Source organism: Apium graveolens, unplaced genomic scaffold (genome assembly GCF_009905375.1).
Source record: "Apium graveolens cultivar Ventura unplaced genomic scaffold, ASM990537v1 ctg4415, whole genome shotgun sequence".
NCBI classification, from domain to species: Eukaryota; Viridiplantae; Streptophyta; class Magnoliopsida; order Apiales; family Apiaceae; genus Apium; species Apium graveolens.
In genome coordinates this window covers 76049-100163 of record NW_027418528.1, presented here as the reverse complement: position 1 = coordinate 100163, position 24115 = coordinate 76049, and the positions used below count along the sequence as shown (strand labels likewise).

General features: G+C 29.6%; 1 protein-coding gene and 1 long non-coding RNA gene across 2 annotated transcripts; one reads left to right on the top strand and one right to left on the bottom strand.

Annotated features, from left to right (window-relative positions):
- Positions 1 to 8966: 8966 nt before the first annotated feature.
- Positions 8967 to 10011, bottom strand: LOC141701833 (uncharacterized). Its single transcript, XR_012566916.1, has 3 exons — positions 9565 to 10011; positions 9433 to 9473; positions 8967 to 9303 (listed from the first exon to the last, which is right to left on the bottom strand). It is a non-coding gene; the product is annotated as an uncharacterized LOC141701833 (long non-coding RNA).
- A 2075-nt stretch (positions 10012 to 12086) lies between these two features.
- LOC141701830 (glutathione gamma-glutamylcysteinyltransferase 1-like) lies at positions 12087 to 17867 on the top strand. Its single transcript, XM_074505450.1, has 8 exons — positions 12087 to 12415; positions 13110 to 13266; positions 13788 to 14026; positions 14582 to 14745; positions 15055 to 15106; positions 15729 to 15956; positions 16082 to 16591; positions 17142 to 17867. The coding sequence occupies exons 1-8, from the start codon at positions 12341 to 12343 to the stop codon at positions 17226 to 17228; spliced, it is 1512 nt and encodes a 503-aa protein (XP_074361551.1). The 5' UTR covers positions 12087 to 12340; the 3' UTR covers positions 17229 to 17867.
- The last annotated feature ends 6248 nt before the right edge of the window (positions 17868 to 24115 follow it).

Here is a 24115-nt window from a genome sequence, read left to right as displayed (position 1 = left end):
TAATTGAAATTTTGTAACAATTTTACTTCATGATACAGTGTAAAGAAAAATAATCTAAGGTTATTATAATACAGGATTGTACATCCATCGTTATCCCTAAAGTAAAAAAGTATGATTAGGTCCATGTATTTGTATTTACTGCGTTGTAAACTTGAAAATACAAGCCTAGGTACTTGTGTCGTGACTTCTTCCATCTGAGCTCTGCAGTTCTTTTGTATCTATATCTTCCCCATTATTCAAAGTTATCAAAGTCCAAATATATCATACAAACTTCACAATTCCATGTAGTTCTAATACAATTTTCAAATTCATTCAGAGTTTGACCCAATTTTTAACAAGTTTGACCCTATTTAGCCGGAAAACATTTTTTTGGTGATTTTTGCGTAATCAATCGGTAGCTCGCTAATTTAGTCAACCGATTTATTGGGTAAGTCACCGATTTTTACGAATATAATTGTACCTTTTTAGTCATAAAATATGAGGCGTCGTCAAAAACGAAGCCGAGAAATAGTAAATTAATATCTTATTTTTGATTTTAGTGCAAATTTAAAATTATTGTACATCTTCTTTTACACCTTTTTAGTTGCAAGATACGAGGCGTCGAGACGACGCTGAGAAACTACTAATAAATATCTTATTTTAATTTCAACTTCAATATTATTAATTTTATTCCTACTTCAATATTATTGTATATTCTCTATTATATCTTTTTAATTATAATATACGAGGCGTCACCGAGAAACCGTCAATAAAAATTTTAATTTGATTTTATTCTAATTTCAAAATTATTGATAAAATTATAAGTAAAAATTTAATTTGATCTAATTTTTATAAAATGTAATAATTGAAATTGTGTACCATTAATTTTTCATTCTTTTTTGATTCGTACTTTTTTAAATGTAAAAATATAATTATCCTTGATCAGAGATTTCTCGGGAAAAGGACCCGCAATAAATAGAGGACCTATTTTTATACTTAATTTTTATATTAAAATTGTACAAACTTTTTTCAAAATTATTGTGTATCCTCTATTATACATTTTTAGTTGTATAACACGAAGCGTCGTCAAAGACGACGCCGAGAAACTTTCAGTAAATATCTTATTTTAATTTCAAAATATGGAAAAATAAGTATTGAGAAAAAAGCAAAAAAATTGATATGATCTTATTTTTATAAAATGTAATGACCAAAATTGTGAACTATAAAATTTTGAATTAATCTGTAATTCATATTTTTTGTTAAATATATACTTTAGTATTTCAAATATACATATTAAGATATATAAATATATAAATAAATATATACGTATACATATATATACATATATTCAGTACTTAAAAATTTCATTTGACATAGTACGAGATCATATTTCCAAGGCATTAAATTATAGTATTTCTTATACATTTATTTAACATATAGGGATTTCTTAGATGTACATATAGGCATACCATAACATTATTATCGTCTTAATAAGGATCGAGATTAGTGATGAATCGTGTAACATCTAAGCATTCAATGTTTTTATCGTAGGTAACCCGCATCATCTACACACAACAAAAAAAGACTTTAGTACTATAAAGAAGTTTGGAATAGATGAATATATTACATTAGTATCTTAAATGTAAAATATGTCATTGACATTTTCATCTTACTCATTTTCCTGTTTTGTTCTTCTCCATATCCTCCGCTACAAGATCATAGAACGTTGTCAGATCGTACTCGATTATTGTAGTCTAATCGGTAAACACTTTGCATGTAAATTGAAAAAATAGAAAATATGTATCTCCATAAAATGTAGCACTTAAATTTTTTCTTCCAAACTCGATTTATTAAATGCCTATGTCACACTACAGATATTGTATGTGTATCATAAGTACAAGTTGGATTGTAACATATATGTTATGTGTTTAACTAATTTATGGATTGCTAAATTCATGATTGTAACATTTTGTACTAAATATTCTTTCAACTCAGACTCGATCCCCAAGTTTCTAATGTTAAGTATATATATTTTAATTTCAAAATATGGAAAAATAAGTATTGAGAAAAAAAGCAAAAAATTGATATGATCTTATTTTTATAAAATGTAATGACCGAAATTGTGAACTACAAAATTTTGAATTAATCTTTAATTTATATTTTTTGTTAAATATATATACTTTAGTATTTCAAATATACATATTAAGATATATAAATAAATATATATGTATATATATATATATATACATATATTCAGTACTTAAAAATTTCATTTGACATAGTACGAGATCATATTTCCAAGGCATTAAATTATAGGATTTCTTATACATTTATTTAACATATAGGGATTTCTTAGATGTACATATAGGCATATCATAACATTATTATCGTCTTAATAAGGATTGAGAATAGTGATAAATCGTGCAACATCTAAGCATTCAATTTTTTTTTATCGTAGGTAACCCGCATCATCTACACACAACAAAAAAAGGCTTTAGTACTATAAGGAAGTTTAGAATAGATGAATATGTTACATTAGTATCTCAAATGTAAAATATGTCATTAACTTCTTCATCTTACTCATTTTCTGTTTTGTTCTTCTCCATATCCTCCGCTACAAGATTATAGAACGTTGTCAGATCGTACTCGATTATTGCAGTTGAATCGGTAAACACTTTGCATGTAAATTGAAAAAATAAAAATATGTATCTCCATAGGATGTAGCACTTAATTTTTTTCTTCCAAACTCGATTTATTAAATGCCTATGTCACACTATAGATATTGTATGTGTATCGTAACTACAAGTTGGATTATAACATATTTGTTCTGTGTTTAACTAATTTATGGATTGCTAAATTCATGATTGTAACATTTGGTACTAAATATCCTTTCAACTCAGATTCGATCCCCAAGTTTTAAATATGATCCATGTTCATCTATAAATATTAAATCTTTATATGTTTGCTTAATAGGTATTTGATTTTATGATATGAAGAAAATGCAATGGATGAATAAAATCAGATTCGAACAATTACTTAATCAAACTTATTACTAATGTTCAACAAACCTAAAGATATACACAAAACTATATATGCAATATCATATGTGAAAAAGAAATCAATGATGTAGTAGTAGGAACTAACAAAATGGATACGGTGAATAACAATATTACCTCCGATTTTTATTCAAGTGATGGTTACTCTGTAGTTGTATAAAATAATGATAATTGAAACATTTTGGTGCTCAAGCCTGATAAAATAATAGGAGATGTGTTAATTGTATTTCAGTTTAGTATATATAACCTTTTTCATAAAATTAAACCACATAATTAATTTATGCTATTGTAATTTGAAGTTTTTGTTTTTCTATTATATATTTGCAACAAAAAAAAATAAAACTAAAATCATATTGCAACTATTCGTGACAATTGATTTTTACCTAAACTCGACACCATGATTTCCAGCAAAAAATAAAATATTCAAATTATAAAAAGAAATGGTAAAATAATTTATTTGGTGTTAACTCTAATAAATAAGGTCCCAGTAATAATGTAAGAGACGACATAGAGTTTCGGGTACAGGTCTACAAAGTTAGACGATTATACAACTGGGCCAGAAAAACAGACAATGAGACTATGCGGCCTTGAACTCAGACATAACGTTTACAAGTTTACTTATACTAGCTTTATAACGAGTGTAATGCACGGAACTTCACTAATAATTTTATATTATTAAAATTTATAATAAAATCCTTTTTGGACCATTATTATATTAGTATATTTAAAAATAATAATATAAATATTTGTTGTTACCGGGATTCAAACCTAATCATGGGTAATGTATAAATAATAATATAAATATTTGTTATTGGTGGGATTCGAACCTAGAAGTTTTAGTAGTATATAAATAATAATATAAATATTTTCCGTTGGTAGGCTACGAACCTGCGAGTTTGAGTAGTGTTTATCTTTTTAGTAATTGAATCTCACGGTCTCGATCATTTAATTAAAAAGATCTAACAATCATAAAAATAACCAAACCAGCCAAAAAAAGACATTTATATTATTATTATATTAAAAACGAAACATCAAAAGTTTGGTTGTTGATTCTCTGATCACTCAATTCAGAGATTGTCAGATCAAATTGATGAGAGCGGTTAGATATCTTCAAAATTTACAACATATAATGATAAAAACATGTGTATCGTACGAGTTATATATTAGTACCAAATTATAACTCATTCCGGTAATTATAGTATAAATAATAATATAAATATTTGTTGCTAGTGGGGTTCAAACCTGAGAGTTTTAGTAGTGTATAAATTATAAAATAAATATTTGATGTTGGCGGGATTCGAACCTGGGAGTTTGAGTAGTGTATTTTTGTTTAGTATTTGAATTTAACGATTCTAATCACTTAATTAAAAACATCTGACAGACTTAAACATGGATAACCAAACAAAACAAAAAAGGTCATACCAAATTATATCTCATTCTGATTATTATAATATAGTATAAATATGATAGTGTTATTTTAAGAGCTCTTTTTAACTTTGAGAGCAAAAAGAGGGTGAAATGATAAAACTGCCTCCCATGAATGCACATGAACAGGCCTGAAAAAAATTAATGAAATAATAATTTGATCTTTTCACACATTTTTGTTTTGTAAATAAAAAACAAGTTCTAAAAATAATATTTCCCCCAACATATTATGCATGAAAACCATTTTTAGAATCCTAATTTGAATCATCTTTCATTGCTTTGTTAATTCTTTATTTTAACCTGTCTTTGTACTCTTTAGGGTTTGTATTCAACAAAAATTTATGAAGTTTGGATTTTGAAATATCACCCGAGAGAAATGCAAATGTTTAATTTGTATTTCATAATATGTAAATTATGCAACTGAAATTTCATGATTTAAATAAATGTCATTTTTATTTACCCGTATTGGTATATGCACTCTTACAGGGAGAAATTTGGTATTCCGATAAATTAAAAATTTACTTAAATTAATGAACAACCAAACTATTGGCTTATACTCTTTCGGTCTTACTAATTTTGTCATCAATCATATTTTCATCTTCTATTCAATCATATTAAATAAATTAATAGTTACCAAAAAATTATTTTACTTTTTAAAAATATTAACATAATTAACACTTAAATTATCATATCAACCAAAAGTGAATAATAATTTTGAGACACACGGAATAGAAAATAAAAAATCTACAGAAAAGATTCAAGTTAAACAGTAATTTTTGGTGAACAATTACCAAAACGAGTTAAACTTTGATTTAGTTTATAGAAAAAGGATTAAATGGTAACTCTATTCACGAGGTAACTTAATAATTAAATATAATTCATTATATTATTTGTACGTAATGGTTCAAATTATATTAAAATCGCAACAACTGCCCAAATTGAGTGAGACGGACGTTTAAAAAACTAAATTTGCGCTTAACACACACCTACTTGGTCATGGTACACAAAACACATATTTTTTTATTTAATAATATTTATTTGTTACTTTTTAGTAAATTTTGTAACTTAATTTTTATCATCTTTTACGATTATAAATTAGAAAAAAAATATATAATGTTAATGTGTTCCATAATAATTTTTTTATGAATTTATTTTTTACGTATTTTCTATCCCTAGTATATAGGATTTAGAAATAAAAAAAATTAGAAAGAACATAAAATAGATAAATATAACACTAGAAATAAAAAAATATATGATATGAAAATAGATTATTTAAAGAACACAAATTATTCGAGAACACAACATTAAAAAACACATAACACTAAAGAAAAATTTACAGTATATGTATAAAAAATTACCGAATCCTAAATAAAAATTTAATAGAAAATAAAGAACACTAAAAAACAATTTAAAATACATATATAAAAATTTACCAAACACTAAAAAAAATTTACAATACACAAAATGATTAGATAAAAAAATACATAACATTACAAAAATTTTTGCACACATATAAAAAATTACCGAACACAAAAAATATTTAAAGTACTCAAAATATTTATAGAGCATGTAAAAATTTAACTCGACACGAAATAAAAAATACTTAAATATATAAAATTTTGGTGTATAAAAATAGATAATACAAAAAATAATTACAAGCACATAAAATAACATTAATTAAAAATGCAGAACACTTGTAAAGATTTAAAAAAAATGCATTATTAAAGAATATACCATACCCAAAAATAATTAAAAAAACATAAAAAATATTTATATAACACATACTGGACACAAAAATTTTAAAAGACCACTTATTACAAAATAATAAATATTTAAAACACAAATAACACGTATAAAAATAGAAAGATTTCATGATAAAAAGATGCATGGAAGAAAAAAAATTAAAATACTAGAAAATTTAGGTGTAAATGTTGTTAAAGGTGACTTGTATTAGATACGTGTACCTATCATAACTAGTTAATTAGTTACCCAATAATATGAGTTACCAATTAATCTAACCCTTAGTTTATAATGGTCCAAGTTAGTAGTACTTTTTGGGCTATTAGTGTGTAATTTAGAATTTGGTAATCGATAATGGTCATAATCAAGCGTGTTAAAAATCAAGCTAAGGGGTCATTTGTTAACCCATGTACCATATCAAAAGTAGTGAACCAGGCCTAAATCACTTGTTCAGATTGTTTGATAAATTTTTTTGTTAGCTAGACGAGCCAAGAATTTAGCTGGACGACTCCTTCAACAAAATATAGGTGGATGGTTCATGTAACCTCAAGATATAGTAAATTTTCTCAAGTGATAGGAAGCCATTAGACCATAATACAAAAGTATAATATATTTATTTATAATACATACTTGATTTTCTTAAAAAAAGTATAAAATTAAAATTTCATGCCATATATTAATTTTATTTAACATTTATACTTATATTCTTAGTTTATAATAATGTTTATGTTCAAATAATTATGTGGATTTTAATATGAATACATTTGTCTAAAAATTGTTTAATAATTTTAAATTAAATTTACAAATTTATATATTTTTATGTTTAAGACTGAAAAATATTGTTTACTCTTTAAATTGATAATATTTATTCAAAATATATGTATGTTTTTATTATTAAATTTTCAAAATACATGTAAATTGTTATTTGATTATTATGATTAAAATACAAATTAATTTTTACATGTACGTAAGGATATGATCAACAAATATTATCGTTCAGAAATTTTGATATTTATTTACCAAACAGGATTAACAGTCCAACATTTAGATTATCAATCGTTCAGAATTTTAATCATCCAGAAAAAATGATTTAAATTTAACAAATGACCCCTAAATTTGATGAGAAACAAAACTACATTTGCATAATTATGTTAAGACGTAATGTAACCTACAATTGATAATCGTCCTAAGGGATAATAATTGGAGGAGTAACCTATCAAATGATGTGGTCATTGTAACATCTTCTCTTAGAACTCAATAAACTTATAATAATGCAATTATTTATTCAGAAGTCATGTTGACTCGATGGATAATCTAGAATATGATGACTAAGTGTAAATGGATAATCAAGAAGGCATGAGTATATCATATTTACAAGAACATTTCTAATGTTTCTTTTTGGCTTTAAGACGTAAAATTACAAGTAAACTCTAGTTTATAGATTTTTATATCATTATCACCATCAAAAACTAAATATGCAAGTCAAAATGCCCTGTTACGATAATCTTTGTCCCCCATCGCTCCTGGTGTTCCCTATCGACTTGTGGCTAGTTAAAAGCATTAAATTACACTAATTACAACACTATGTCAACTAGTAGAAGGGGAGAAGTTGAATAATAACTTCATGGGACCCTCGATCGACTTTTAGCCTTAAACACAAGTAATGTTTTTAAGGCAAAATGAAGAAGCCGACTAGAATCATGGTGTTGGTTGACTTATGAGCATTTCAAGGAGTCATGTGGACTTCTGACCTTCCTTGAAGAGTCTACGTTGATTTGTAGCTTTCATTGTGGGTCCATGTCGACTTCTTGCTTTCCCAAGGCCCAAAGAATTGGAAGAACGAGATGTTTATCATGTACGAACATGTTGTGGATTCAAGAGTTTCAACCAACAATTGTTTGGAAGAACGGGATGTTTATTATGTAAGAACATGTTATGGATTCAAGTATTTCGACCAACAATTATATGAACCATTTTGTACATTGAGATTATCGGAGATATGCATACACTTCGAAGCCCCGTATCATGGACTCATGTAATGTCAATATTAGCTTTATCACTCACAATTTGTTCATTGCGCACAATACACGAGATCTTTAAGAAAACAATCTCAATAAGCACCATATGAGTACATCTTACCCTTTATAGATCTTGCTTCCAGCTCTAAACGGGTTATAATGAGTATAATGAGTTTTGTAAATGTAATGTGAGTAGTACAAAGAAAACTAATCTATCTTAGAGCACCTCCAATGCAGTTTGCTAAATTAGTTAGCTATATTCAGTGACTATAACGCACTACACCATAGAATGCATATAGCAACAACAAAAATTTATTGCCTAAAGCTCTTTTTATGTTGCAGTAGAAAATATGGCAACAAATATGAAAAATTTTGGCGTTGCATCCGGTGGTGATGCAATAGAGGTCCTATAGCAACGTTTTAAGCCATGTATAGCAACAACACAACATCATTGCCATAGACAATATTTAGCAACAAAATTTATTTTACAGCAACACAGTTAAATCATTACAATAGCTATTTTTGTCAGCAAAATAACCACCTTAAGGCAATATTATTTGGTCCAATTGCAATGAAATTTAGGTAAAATTTGACAAATGTTGCAACATTTTTGAACCAATTGCAATATTTTATAGCTGATGTAATTGTTAATGGCAACATATTTGGATACAATTGCAATAATATTTTTTTAAAAAAATGGTAGGATCTTATTGTAAATAAGCAAGCCAGGCATTTATTATGCCACAAAACCAAACAATTTCATTCAAAGGTACCATGACCAATTCAAAAGCAGCTCTCAGGCTGTCCCAACATCATCAAAAAAACATCATAATTTAAGTCTAATAGAAAATGAATTCAAGAAAGGAACGCTAATACAAAAGTGCAAATAGCTACACCAAATTAAGTAATAAACAAAACTAATAGTAATCTTCATTAAGTTTCTTCGCTTCCAAATATCATTTATCTACCAAGTTATTCTATTTTTCGGCCAAATTCATCCGGATATATCATATGCAGTAGGGTAGGCAAGCTTCTCTGTCTCCTCGTTCAACTTATAGCAGCAATCTTATGACGGGGAACATGTCCTACAAACACAAACTCAAATATGTAATCTTACTGTTTGATAAGGAACGTGTCCCCTGCACAGGTTTGTAAACCATTTACAAATTGTTGAACCTTGTACTAACTAACATGTGTTAGGTGTTGATACATACCTTTGTTTTGTGCTATCACAACATAGTTCTAAACTTATACGCTGCAAGTATGAACATGATACAACTTCATAAATACACCTTATGCAGATAAAACCAAAACATAGATGTGAATTACTAGTTTCAACTTTATACCTCAGAAGTTCGCCTCTTGATAGTTGCCTCCAAGAAATGAATAACTCTTTGGCTCTTTGCAATGAATAACTTGCGATCCCTTTCTTAGCTGATACCTGAACAAACACAGGTAAAGAATAAGCTAATGGAAGGTCCTGGGTGGCTGGGTATGTTCATGTCGTGGGGTACTGCAGTCCTGCACCAGTATGATTCCCATAGGAAAAATGGCTTCTCTGTGTAGGAAAGCTTGTCATCCATCAGATTCTTGCAGTGAGACAGAGATAAGTTACTTCTGCAATTAGCAAAAATGAAACTGTAATCCTCGATTATTTACAAAAATGAAAAAAGATAACCAGGAATGTCAGCCTAAGCACTAAATGCCATAAACAGTATGCAGAGATTTAAAGCTTTGATAGTATTTATAACCAACTTCCGGAGTGTATCCATACACCTGAACCAAAAGAGAAAATCAGTTCAAGCTACCCTGAATAAGTCTGAATCATTTGTATCGTAATCACAATCAGCATACATCAGTTGGTGTAGCCTATGTAACTATGACATCGACTTTTTGTCTTTTAGTTATACAAAATACTTTCAACATCAACCTTACCCAACAAGGAGAGATGAATAGGTTAAACATTACCCATTTATTTATACACATATAATTCCAAAGCATCATATACGACTAATATAAGGTTCTACCAAGTAATGCTGGAATGGAAATATACAGATTTTATATTGAAGTTTTGGCAAAGCCTAAGATAATTCTGCTATGTACCAAAGCAAAGAGAAGATGAAGATGTAACAATATGGTAGGTCTCACTGTTTGGTTCTGGTATTGTTTCCGCTACAAGGCCATGCCACTCCAATGCTTCAGCTTGGAAGTGTTCTTCATTCCAGGGGCTTTGCCATTACAATAGCACACACTAAAGTCAACCCTTCTAATATTATTAATCATCCTCATTTCGACTTTCTATTTTTATCAGACAACACACATTATTCTGACAAATCGGGTGCTCCTAATATTGAAGACATACACATTATTCTACAGACTCCACGTATTAGACAAATTGTTACTCTGAAATGCCTAATCGATTGAAGAAAAATATACACAATCCATATCAAATTGAAGAAGAATTGTTTCTCTGAAATCCTAATGATTCTAATCAACACATCAATGATTTATAATATTAATGTTTGAAAACTCATGATACACACAAAAACACAATGACTCGATTGACGAAGAATATACACAACCCATATCAAATTGAGCCCAATCGAATTGAAAAAAGAGGAACATATATGCTCGGATAAATAAGAAGATACACAATCGATTCGGGAGAACACTAATAATGAACAGAAAAAAGAACATTCACAATCAATTTGGGGGGGGGGGGGAGAATTTGAGGTTGATGTTTAACCTGTTGCAGCCTAAATCTCGAGACCAACATTTAGATCATGATTTTTCCTACATCTTGAATATTCTTGATCTCTCCCTCTCTCTCTTTCTCTCGCGTCTGTGTGTCTTGAGGCAGTGCCGTGTTCTTTTTTCTTTTTGCTTTTTTGTTTCCTTATTTTTAATAATTTTGGTTAGCCCGGTAAAAGTGTTATCTAAAATTTTTGAGAAGCCTGCCAATTCTTTAGGCCCAAAATTTGGGTTTATCGCAACATCTTAAAAAAATCATTGCAATAGAATGCTAGTTTTTAACTCCCTCCATTTTTTAGACATCATCTGCAACGCCTTTAAAAATCCTTGCAATACATGAATTATATATTCCCATTTGCAACACTTTTTGACAAATTTTTGAAAATGTGGTTGCAATAGCCAATCTATGGTGTAGTGACGATTGGTCAAAATATAGATAACGAAAAGGTTATAGGACTCCAATAATATTGCAAATATATATAATCTATATTTTTTTGCTGCTAGCTTTAAATATTGGCCAAAATATAGTCATTCATAAGAGATTATCAAATTTTTTTATTAATATTTTTTTACGTAATATCATTGGTGTCATTGGAGTGCACCAATTACTAAAAATTGTGACACATAAGAAATTAATCTATCAGTTTCATTGGATATGAATCTATGAGTCACATAAAATATTTGAGCGATATTAATTTATCAATCTCATTGAATATTAATTCAATCACATAAAATATTTTTGTTAAGAGGTCTACCCATTGGACATGCCCGTATAGTTTGAAGGGTGCTAATCTTAACAATCGTGTGCTATATAAGTCATATCTAACACACTATTTCAAAACCTTTAAATTATTATTTCAAGGATCCAGATTTAAAAAAATTTTTTTAGCCTTCCGCGGATATTTTTCGCGGAAGGACATTTGTCTTTTCCGTGGATAGATCCAACGTCCCTGGAATAATATGTTACATAAAATTTAACCAACACACGATTGTGAAGAACAAGACCATTTTTAGAAAGAGAAGTACCACAAATATTATTCCATGAATATCAATCTCGTGATTTATCAATTATGAATATAAATTAAAAGTCATCAAATCTAAAACTAATTTTCAGTTTGAAGAATGGTTGAAAAAGGCAATACGTTTCTTTCGTGTTTCAAACACCAAGTCAAATCAAAGTGAACGGTTGTTAGAATAAAGAAAATGAAACAATTCCCCGATTCGAAATGAATAAATTCGCGGAATTAACTTCACCAACAATCTAGCAAACTCTGTCGCACATCTCATAATAAAAAAAACATATACACACAATTCACAATCTATACACACACACACAAAAGCAGATTTATTTAATTTAATTTACACTAGTTAATGGCGATGGCGGGTTTGTATCGGCGCGTTCTCCCCTCTCCTCCTGCTATTGATTTTGCTTCTACTGAAGGCAAAGTATGTTCTATTATACGTACACCTCTTTGTATCTATATATTTCTGTAATTCATCTTGTTTACTCTTACTTAGGCCTTTTTTTAATTGTTAATTATTGATTTCAATTGTTTGTTAAATGTTGATCTAGTAGTGATTCAATTGATGTTGATGTGTTTGATGACGTGGATATTGGTTGTGTTTAAGTTTGGATATTTTTCGAGTTTCTCTATGTGTTTGTAAAGAGGATTGGTTTGGTTTAGGGAGGTTAAGTGACATGCTAGGGTTTTAGGAGAGATTATTGTGAAATGTGGTGTTAGAGTTCGGGTTTGAAGAGCTTCTTATGCTAATTTATTTAAATTGTGGATGTTATCTTTTTTTGTTAATTTTAAGATATATGTAGTGGCTTACACGGGAATGTTGTGGTTTTTGTGGAATGTGGTAGGAATTTACTGAGAGATTGTGAGTAATATTTGGGGGTGGGGGGGGGGCTTAGAAGGTTTGTAAATTAGTGTAGTTTTAGTCATTTTAATTAAACGCTAAGGTGTTATGAGGCATGGGCATCTAACAGTTGGAAGGACTAATTTGTATCCTCGTGACTAAGGTGGGATTCTTAAAGATGGTATATATTGTTCGAGATAAAGCTACATCTAGTATGCATACTTTTACTGTCGAGTTCAGGTACTAATTTTGGGTTCATTATGTCTTGGTATTGAAGAAACTCTTTGTAGAGGCCATTCAAGGTGGGACGATGGTTGGCTTTTTCAAGTTGATCTCATATTTTCAGACGCAATCAGAGCCTGCTTATTGTGGTTTAGCCAGTCTTGCCATGGTTTTGAATGCTCTATCTATTGATCCTGGTAGAAAATGGAAAGGTAACTCTTACTCTTCACTCTGGTGGTTATTGAATGTGTGTCTAAATTTGTTTATTAAGCTATATATCTGGTTTAAATGTATGAAATTAAGATTTTGATACCTCTGTAAAATATCTGGGTTTTTGTTTATATGGGAATAATTTATATCGTTGGCTCATCCACGCGTGTGTAAAATTAAACTTGCACCCAGCCACCCATCTAGTTTATATATATTTCGTTTCATATAATATAATATTATTATTCAAATGCTTGCCTAAAATTGAAATGGTTTCCTTTTTTGCGGCCACTTCCAGAAATGGAGGTTAAAGCCGTAGGCCTAGTTGCTGTTACATGCATGCATTTCACCTATTTTTATGAAATCATGGAAGTACTATTTACTTGTGACATTTGACTATTACAGGCAATTTAACTTGTTTTATATACTTGGCTCAATTTTCAGTACTCATCCCCCCCTTTTAAAACTAAAGTCTTTAAATTTATTGAGTACCTCTTTGAACAGTATGTTGTATGGTTATTCACAGGACCGTGGAGATGGTTTGATGAATCTATGCTGGACTGTTGCGAACCTCTGGAAAAGGTTAAAAGTAAAGGCATATCTTTCGGGAAGGTTGTGTGTTTAGCTCACTGTGCTGGAGCTAAGGTTAAAGCCTTTCGCTCTAATCATAGTACCATTGATGATTTCCGTAAGTATGTTATGGACTGCTCTGCTTCTGAAGATTGCCATGTGATCTCCTCTTATCATCGAGGAACATTTGAACAGGTAGTTCATGTGCTTTCGTCCTTATCTTATTTTTTTAAATAATATTATTCCTACCAGAAATTCAATCTTTTTCTCAGTACACTATTTTCAACAGAAATAGTATTTTTCATGATTGTTAATTAAGATTTAATCTCGTGCATACATTCTCATAGTTATCAATGGGATAATAATGGTTTACGTAAAAGTATAAAAAAACAAGAAAGGGGAGAAGCTTGGTGAGTGTAATAATGCATATGCGTCACAGTGCAATGGCTAGGCAGGTTCATCCAGAGTAAACTTCATGTTTCGCTAAAGGGTTTCAGAGGGTCTGCGCTATAGGATGATTGAATCACAGAAAGGACAACAATATATTACGGTCTCTTTATTTATTATTGGATAAATGAACTTATGAGGATGACAGGACTTATAGAGATAATCCCTAACTGTACTTGAGAAACATCACGTATGCCAAACTTAATGAAAGACGGGGACTGGATTTTGGAATAGGAATAATAATTCGTTAACTTGATGTTAGTAGACATGGTACAACTGTTTATTGTTATATGTTTTTGTTAGACAGGAGAAGGCCACTTTTCACCTATTGGTGGTTATCATGCTGGAAAAGATATGGCATTAATTCTAGATGTTGCACGTTTTAAGTATCCCCCTCACTGGGTCCCACTTACCCTCCTTTGGGAGGCCATGAATACCTTGGATAAATCGAGTGGACATCATAGAGGGTATTGAATTTCTCTAATAAATTCATAGTTCATTTATAATTAAATTTTTTCATTTTGAAACTTAATGAAAGATAATGTTATGCTGGTGTGTTTTTTGCGGGTTATTCCCTATAACGAGTCAGTGAGATCCTTGATAATTAAGTTAACTATTGGCGAGTGAACTGTGAGGTCTTACTTGCCCTTATTTCCTCAATAAAACAACAGCCTAATCACTTCTGATGTGTCTGTACATAGATAGTTGGATAAAGAGACAGACAGATAGATAGGTTACGTTCTCATTTTAAAGCTCGCCATTTTTGCTCTTTCCAGGTTCATGTTAATATCTAGGCTTCAAAGAGCCCCGGCGCTACTTTATACCCTGGTATGGTTCAGTTCATTTATAATGTAACTTTCAAGCAGTGCAGTGAACTATTTTAGATGCATCATCTAAATAACCGAAACTATCGATTTGTTCATTATATTGCAAAGAATCTTTTTTTTAATATATTGACTTTTTACAAAATATGGGTGAATGTGTCTTTTATCAATCAGTACAAATTTGTAAAAAAGCAGAAAGAAAGAAATGCAGGCATGATGTTCGAGAGTTAGGCATGACAGTATTGACTTGAAAAACTCCAGCTAGCAAAGATTTTATACATATGCTACAAAAATATTTTGATTTGCTTGTTTCAGTGTAACAAAACCATCAACTTCTCCTCACATTTCCTGTATAAGTTTGCATGACATTTTACATCTTTGGATATTGTTTAATATGGATTCGGAAGATTTATCTATCAGTTGTTTGTTGTACAACTTTTGACTGGACTGCGAGATCAAATTTAAACTTGAGACTGAAATAGTAAAATTATCTCTGGCTAGTGTTTCTAAATTTATGAGCTTCTCCTCTCAAATTCCTTTTTGATCTCTTTTTGTTTATATAAGTTTATAGAGTCAAAGCTGCCATGACACGCTTTCCACAACTCATAATATTGGTAAATTTCCAGAGCTGTAAACATGAGAGTTGGGCCAGTACCGCAAAGTATCTCGTGGAAGATGTTCCTGTACTATTGGGTTTGGAAGATGTAGAAGATGTTAATAGTGTTCTCTCTGTTGTTTTTAAGTCCCTCCCATCAAATTTTGCCGAATTTATCAAGTGGATTGCAGAAGTTCGAAGGCAAGAGGATGGTGGTCAAAGTCTAAGCCAAGAAGAGAAAGGAAGACTTGCTGTAAAGGTCTTTTTATATTATATTCCCGGAAAAACACTGCCATCCTTGTTTTTACGTATTTTGAGTACATGTTCAATTATGTTATATTTCTTATAAAATTTACAGCTGCCCAGTGTTTTTTTATTTTGCAGGAAGAGGTTTTAAAACAAGTACAGGAGCTTAATCTTTACAAGCACGTGACAAATTTTTTAAGCTCAAAAAGTTCATGTTGCCAGGGCATGAAATCTTTGAGTAGCGAAGAAAGTCTCCCTTCAATTGCAGCGAATATATGTTGCCAAGGAGCAGAGCTTATGGAAGGAAAGTGTAGGTCTTCTGTTGCATTTTCTTGTAGCGAAACAGGTTTAAAATGCATAAAAGCTAATGGGGACAATTCTGTTACGGTGATATCCGGAAAGGTTGTCAGTGGAAATGATGAGCAGCAGGTGGATGTACTTGTTCCTTCATCTCAAACAGAGGCCTGTTGCTCTGGTTCTTGTCCAAGCAGTTACAAAGTGCTGTACCCAACAAGCAATGATGTTTTGACAGCACTTTTACTTGCTTTGCCTCCAGAGACATGGTCTGGTATTAAGAATGAGAAACTTCTGGAGGAAATGTGTAGCCTTGTTTCAACAGAGAATCATCCTACTCTGCTTCAAGAAGAGGTACTTTACATCTGTCAATTCTTTTGTTTCTTCTTTATAAGCTATGTTTCATTTGTTGGCAATTGAATAATTTGGTAGGTATATGTTGCATTGGGTCTCATATTCATGTTTCCTGCACACTTCTAACTGTTTTCTCTGTAAGAATCTAACATGTAAATCGAGAATAATATCATCTTGCATATGAAGCAAACTGCCGCAACTTAAAAATGGAGTCCTCAACTGATATTGTACTAGAATCTGGCATGGCCTCGCCTTGGAGGATATTTAGACTGCACTTTGAGTTATCGAGTACTATGTCGTCCTTGGATAGTTTGCTTCAGCTTCCAATAACATCTCCTATTGTTAATTATTTATAATAAAACTAATTTTGGTTAAATTACAGGTTTAGTAGCTACTAATTTCTTTAGTAAAAATAAGTATAGAGCCTGCAAAGATTTATAGTCTTCTAGTTGGTTATAATGAATCCAGATGGCACAAATGCATAATTTTTTTTTCTCTATTCATCTATAAAAATAATTTTGACTTGATATTGTTTATCATGTAATGGCAGGTTTTGCACTTGCGAGGACAGCTGCTTGTTCTCAAGAGGTGCAAGGATAACAAGGTAGAGGAAGAGCTAGGTGCACCCATCTATTGACATTTTTACCTTGAGATTTTAGATAGCTTTTCTGTTTAAGCAAATATAGTCAACAAACATACTTTGAGGATGTATAATCTTCATATTCGTAATGTGTCTACAAGCACACTGCAGAAAACCTTTTCATTATCCTGTTTAGGTCAAATCCCAAGAAAGAGGTGCCTCTTGTAGATTGAATTATTTTAGCGAGAAAGCAAGACTTGTCCCTCAAAGATCAAGGTGCAGTTTCAAGTGGGACTCCAACTGGGATGATGGTTTGCTGACCTCTACTCGTAACTTGACCTTATCGAGGATACAACCTCTAAACATCCTGGGATTGTTAAAAATTATGTTAAGCCATCCAACATTTTTGATGGGATTAGACATTTGACTACTTTTCCAGTATCACTGTGCAATCCTCATCTAATGTGTAAAAACAATTTTAGCTACTTTGCATTAGGTAGCAGGGAAAAACACATATCATATACCGAGGGTTAATTAATGTTAATCCTCCTATTTCTGTTCCATAGTCCAACATGTGCTCTTTAAGTAATTATGTGTTTTGTTTTCTTGAGTAGCTTTCTTGTAGATCGGATACTTTGGCTGATCAAGGCCAATTGTTTACAAGGGAATGAATCAGAATGAGCTTAATTTTAACAATTCACGCATTAGGCTTGTTTGTTTATTTAATTTTAAGCCTGTCTTACTGTCTACATCATTTCAAAGTCTCGGAATGTTCACACCATTCTGATTTAACAAATGACTAGAATACTATAGTTCCTGTCTCATCCTGAGCCAGCAGTCGGTGATACTCCTTGTCTTGAGTTTTGTTACTAATATTTTTAAAGCCATTACTCTAATGTCTCTGCTGTTATCTGAAGTTTTTTGTTTAATGTTCAAATTTCGGTGATTGAATCTGAATTATGTATAGCATATTTGAATGTGATATAGAATGAGAATCTGAAGTCTTGTAACATTTTGCATATTAAAAAAAAAAAGATGGCGGTGGTGAACTGATTGAAACCGATTGAAGATGATGGTGAGATATGAAGTAGTGCTATAATAGTTGTGTATAATATTTAATGACTGTTAAATTTTTAGTGATTCTTAAATATATATAGGTAATTTCTATAGCATTTATTAGAGATTAGTGTAATATCAATCAGTGATTTGAGCGCTATTCCAGTATTTCAGTAATATAAAATAGTGATTTTAGTTTAGATTAGATATGGTCGCGATGAATAATATAAAATACTAATAGTTTAGATGAGATATAGTGGTGATTGTATATGTACATGGGGGTGATTGTATATGCATGGATGTTGATTGTGTATATATGTACATTGTGTATATATTGTGTATAATATAAAATATTAATATTTTTAATTTCGAACCCGTATTTGGCACAAGTTACCGATTAATATTAATAATACATAAATTATCAATATCTCTTTTATATTTGAATTAACCGGGTTAATGGTCGAAATGTGAACCCTATCGTGCTGCTAACACTTGAATTATTTAATCATATTATGTTACTTGATTCTTGGTGGGTGTCATTTTGAATCTCGGGGATACTTGTATCAAATGCATAAAATTGGTTGAATCTGCACCGAAACATCTATTGATTGATGTTAGGGCAATGATTGATGTTAGGGCAATCCAGCCGTTATACAAAAATTCAAATTTGAAGTAGATTATTCTAAATTTCATTCCAACAGTAATCTAAATGGTGATCCAAATTTGGATAAGTGAACGGTAGTGATCCAAATCAAAATAATGGTTTTGTTATTTGTGATTCATGATATTTTAAATTAATTTTTGATTTTTTGATTATATTACTAATAACAGAATATAATTAATAGTTAACAAAATTAATTTTTAAACTAAAACTTAAAAAATGCGAAAACATAATTTTATTAAAATTTAAATAGAAGTATATCGAAGAGTCAGAAGTGCCGAATTCAGAAGTTGAGACAATTTCGATCAATGAAAATACTCAATTCCAAAAATTCATGGACTGTTTTAGAAAAATAAAAAATAAAGAGACACATATTGCACTTAGAGATACATTAATTGAGCATTTGTAGGAAAAATATAATAACTCGGAAAATTAGTGAATTAATGTGTATCAATAATATTTTGTAGGTTAATTATTGCAATTAATGTGTTTTTCGCGAATTAAGTGTACAAATTTAATATTTTTATGTCTATTTTTTTTGATTTAACTAATTTATGAAATGTTATATAAATTATTAATAATGATTAAACGTTAAATTTAAGATAAAATTACTTAATATGATATTTATATATTGTTATATGTAAAAAAATATTTTGGATCAAATATTTAGATCATACTGTTGGAATTGGATAGAAATTTAGATCAATATTTGAAACAGTTGTTGATTTAAATTTGAATTTTTGAATCACAACGGTTGGAATTGGCCTTGCGACCGAAGATGGAAAGCAGACTGTACCATAGTGTTTGTTTATTTTAGTGATATAGGAGGAAAATTAAAGATAACCAAGCCACGTTTATCTTTAGTTACATCAATATAAAATGCACATACAATGCAATATGCCTTTAAAAAGAATGTTGCTTACTGTTTATCAATTGATGTTTGCATTACCAATAATATCATAAAAAACGATCTGAATGGTGACTTGTCATTTTCGTGAAATTTTTACCCATATGTGAATTTATTAGAACATATAATCATTTTATAACATATAAGGCTAGTTATTCATAAAAATAAAAAAGTTTAGAAGTTTTATCCCAATAAACTCAATTATGGGTCGTTTGGTTCAGAAGAAGGTATTAATTTGAAATAAGGAATCGGGTTAGACTGGTATGAGGTTGAGGAATCGTTCATGATATAATGTGTTTGGTTCAGTACTGGAATGAAATCTGTTTGATTTAAATATTTTTGGTTTATTGGTTGAATCAAATTTTTATATATTGCATATGTCGAATTTAAGTTAGTTATACAACTTATGGACAAAAAAAAATAAGTGATTAAAAAATTAAAATTTCAATGTTAATTTATAACTTTAAATCAAATCAAATAAAATATTACTATTTTGTATTAAATAAAAATAAGTACAACTTATTTAATAATAAACAACATGATATTTATGATATATGTTTTAAGATTATATTTTTTTTGACAAATGTTTTAAGATTGTATTTAATTATATAAATAAAAATAAAACTATGAAATTTAATTTGATACCTCATACCCCTTTCTCAAACCTACCTCCCCACTAATGTATTAAATTTAATTTCAGATGGGTATAAAGTATAAGTATCAGATTATTTTAAAAACAGTAAACCAAACACCAGGTATGAGTTTGGAATGAACGAAACACATACCTTATACCAGAATGAGATGAAGCAAACGACCACTCAAGGATTACTCATTATTATCATGAGTGAATAATGAATATTTTAGTCCGATCATTATTGCAATGATTGTTGGAATAATAATACGTTTTAATAAAATGCCGTCAAAGCCGGAAAGAAAGGAAGCAGAAATGAGACCATCACTTTTGAAAAGTCTTCCGCAACTTATATTGACAAAATAAATATTAAACTTAAAAGTCCCGTTATAAGCTGGGATATATATTTTGGATAAATTACTTTTTATTTTATCTAGATGAAGCATTATACTCATAGTAACAGTGTACAGACGTAACTCTCAATCGCATTAATTGTTCGTAATTGACCAGTAAAATACGGATTGGTTATATATACAAATTTTAACAATCTCATATTTACGGATTGAATGCGATTTTAAATTTTAAAATTCACAAAATCGCAAACGCAAAATATATTTATTATAAAATATATTTCATAATAAAATAATAAGTGAAGAAAATTATTTTGTTAATAATATTATTATTGTTATTATTAAATATTATAAGATTAATAAATTAACACACATTTTGTTATAACTTCAAGCCTAATCCACTACTTCAGGAATATATTGACTTTGTACCCTATCAATTTGGCCGAAAAATAGATTAGTACTCGTAATTAAGTTGGTTGTCCTTCATCCCTAAACTTAGGTATTGACTTTAGTTTGGAATCCTTCCGTCAAATATATGAAGTTAGGGGTCATTTGATAACGCCTGAATGAGAGGATCTGGATTGGATGAAACTGTTCAGATCGTTTGAGTGTTATTTTTAAAATTTGAACGAAACCAATTTGTCTGGACACATGCTGGACGACTGTCCCAGCAAATTCGCATGACCTTTTATTCATTTTGCAACTCACCATTATCATGGCTTTTTTATGTACACATACATATTATATTTATTATCATTATTTAGATTTTAAATAAAATATTGTTTTTTGAATTTAGATTTTCATATACAATTATTTATTTACTTAACATTATTTAATTAACTGAAAGTATTGTAGTATATGTATTACATTTTTGTTCGGGAACTTTTTAAATTATTAATTTATTTTTCAAAATAATTTTATTACTTTAAAAGATATATGTACAAATTTTATTAAAAATATATTTTGTTTACATCATGTAGCCATTTTTAATATATCCTAAAAAACATAAATAATATTTTATAAATAAAATAGGTAAATATCGACAACTTGAAAATATAGTTATCAAATAATATCAACTATTTAGCATTCAGATTTAACATTCATTCAGAATTTTAACTGTTCAAAAATTATTGTTCAGATTTACAAATGACCCCTTACTGTCAAATTTATCAGTAGACGAGCATCTTTGTAACTGTATAATATAATTTTTGATTTTTTTATCGAAAAGAATGTAATCAATTTGATTAAAATGCCTACATTAGTTTTTATTCATATTTTAATACTTTAATCTATCTTAGCTTAAAAGAAATAAATCTGATAATTTTAATCTTAAAAAATTCACCAAATTTTTTTTTCCGAATAAATAAGTGTGAACTTAAAAAAAAATCTAATCACAGATTCATTTGCATAAAATTATTTTTAAAATTTTCAAATTAAATCGTCCTTTATTTAATCAATCAAACTATGCAAGTATATTTTTTATAAATAAAATAATATTTTTTAGAATATGAAATCGAATTATTACATAAATTCTTTGGTAAAATTGAAAATTATATTATATACTTATCAAAACGCCTTTATACTTATTAATAGTAACGAAATAAAACTGACGGAGAGTTGCAAATTGAAACTAATTGTATGGGGATAAACTGCCATCAACTTAAATATTAGTAATTAAGCGTTTTTCACAAACATTATGGGTTATAAAGTGCAATATATTCTTACTTCAAGTCTCAACGTTCAAGTTCATCTACTTAATTACCTACCAGCCCATTACCCTCTTCACTCTATTAGTTAGGGCAGAGCAAAAAATCGAAAAAGAACCGAAACCGAACCAAAATCGATGAAAATCGAGCCGAAATTGAAACCGAAAAATTAAATACCGAGTCGACTTCTTGGGTTCGGTTCCGGCTATTAGTTAAAATCGAACCGAAGAAAGCCCAACCATACCGATTATTTAAATAATTAAATGATACATAATAAGTATATTCCCTGTGTTTTCATCAAATTCACCATTCGGCAATTACAGAAGTGCTCTGACTGAGTTATACGTACTGAGTTATAGTATTTTAATTATACTTTCTAGATTTATAAGTAGTGTTATTATTTGACAATTTATTAGTACTTCAATTTATTAGCAGTATAGTAAACATGAACTTTTTTTCGTATAAGTAGTGTGTATTTTCTAGAGTTCTGGTAAACACTTCATTTTATACTCATGCCTATAGTTTCTCTTGTAAATCAAAGTTTATTCTTGAAATGTTGAATAAAAGAAGGATAATGGACTCACGCGCGCAACTAATTTCTTAATTAGTTATATATATATATATATATAGGGCTGTTCAAATAGAAAGAAATTTATAATAAAAACTAGAAACTGGTTCAATCCATTTAAATTACATGGCCCAGCTCACTGCAACGAACCCAATTACATATACAAAGAATATACACAAGCTTAATATACATACACACAACAGTACATCACACCAACAGAAACTCATACTCCATCTTTAATTACCATTTTCATCTTCCATTATACTAAACTCCGATCGACCTCACCATCTCCAATCTATCTCCACCATCATCTCCGATCTACCTCTGTCCGCCACCATGATCTAACATCAAAATTTCTAATCCATCTTCAATCACTATTTATATTACAGAAATCACCAACTTGTATAATATGAAATGATGAAGAAGATCGGAGTTGAATGTACAGGCCACAAAGGTGTTGGCGAGTGAAATTTTGAATGATTACTGTTAAATAGGAGGGGGAAATATATGAAATATAAAATCATTGACAGTTACCAACAACCACCAATTTTCAATAAACTCACAAGATCTGAAATTTGAACATGATATATGAATAAAAATACCAAAATTTATGAAATAAATCACCAGATCTACACTTTAATCACTAAATCGTGCGACGACAATCACTAATTTATATAACGAAAATCACCAATCATGTTCTAATAATCACTAACTTACATCACAGTAAGGTGACACGATTCATTTAATTTATTGCTTATAGGGGGTGATGTATATCTTAATCTTCTAAGCTCATCGGTATCTATTAAATAATAGTTTAATTCATTGAATATACTGCTCGTAGGTGGTGATATTTATGTAAATATATGCATGTTGTATATGTATATGTATCTATTATAGCGGTGAGGATGTTGGAGAAGAAGGCAGGTAAAAAGTAGAATGGGTCATTGTTTGTGGGTGTGGTTTGAACATTACTCAGGGGAGATGGGATATTTTAATGAAGATGCTTAAGATCTTAAGTTTTAGGTTTTTGTTGGTATGTTTTGACTTTTAGCTATGTTCATGAAG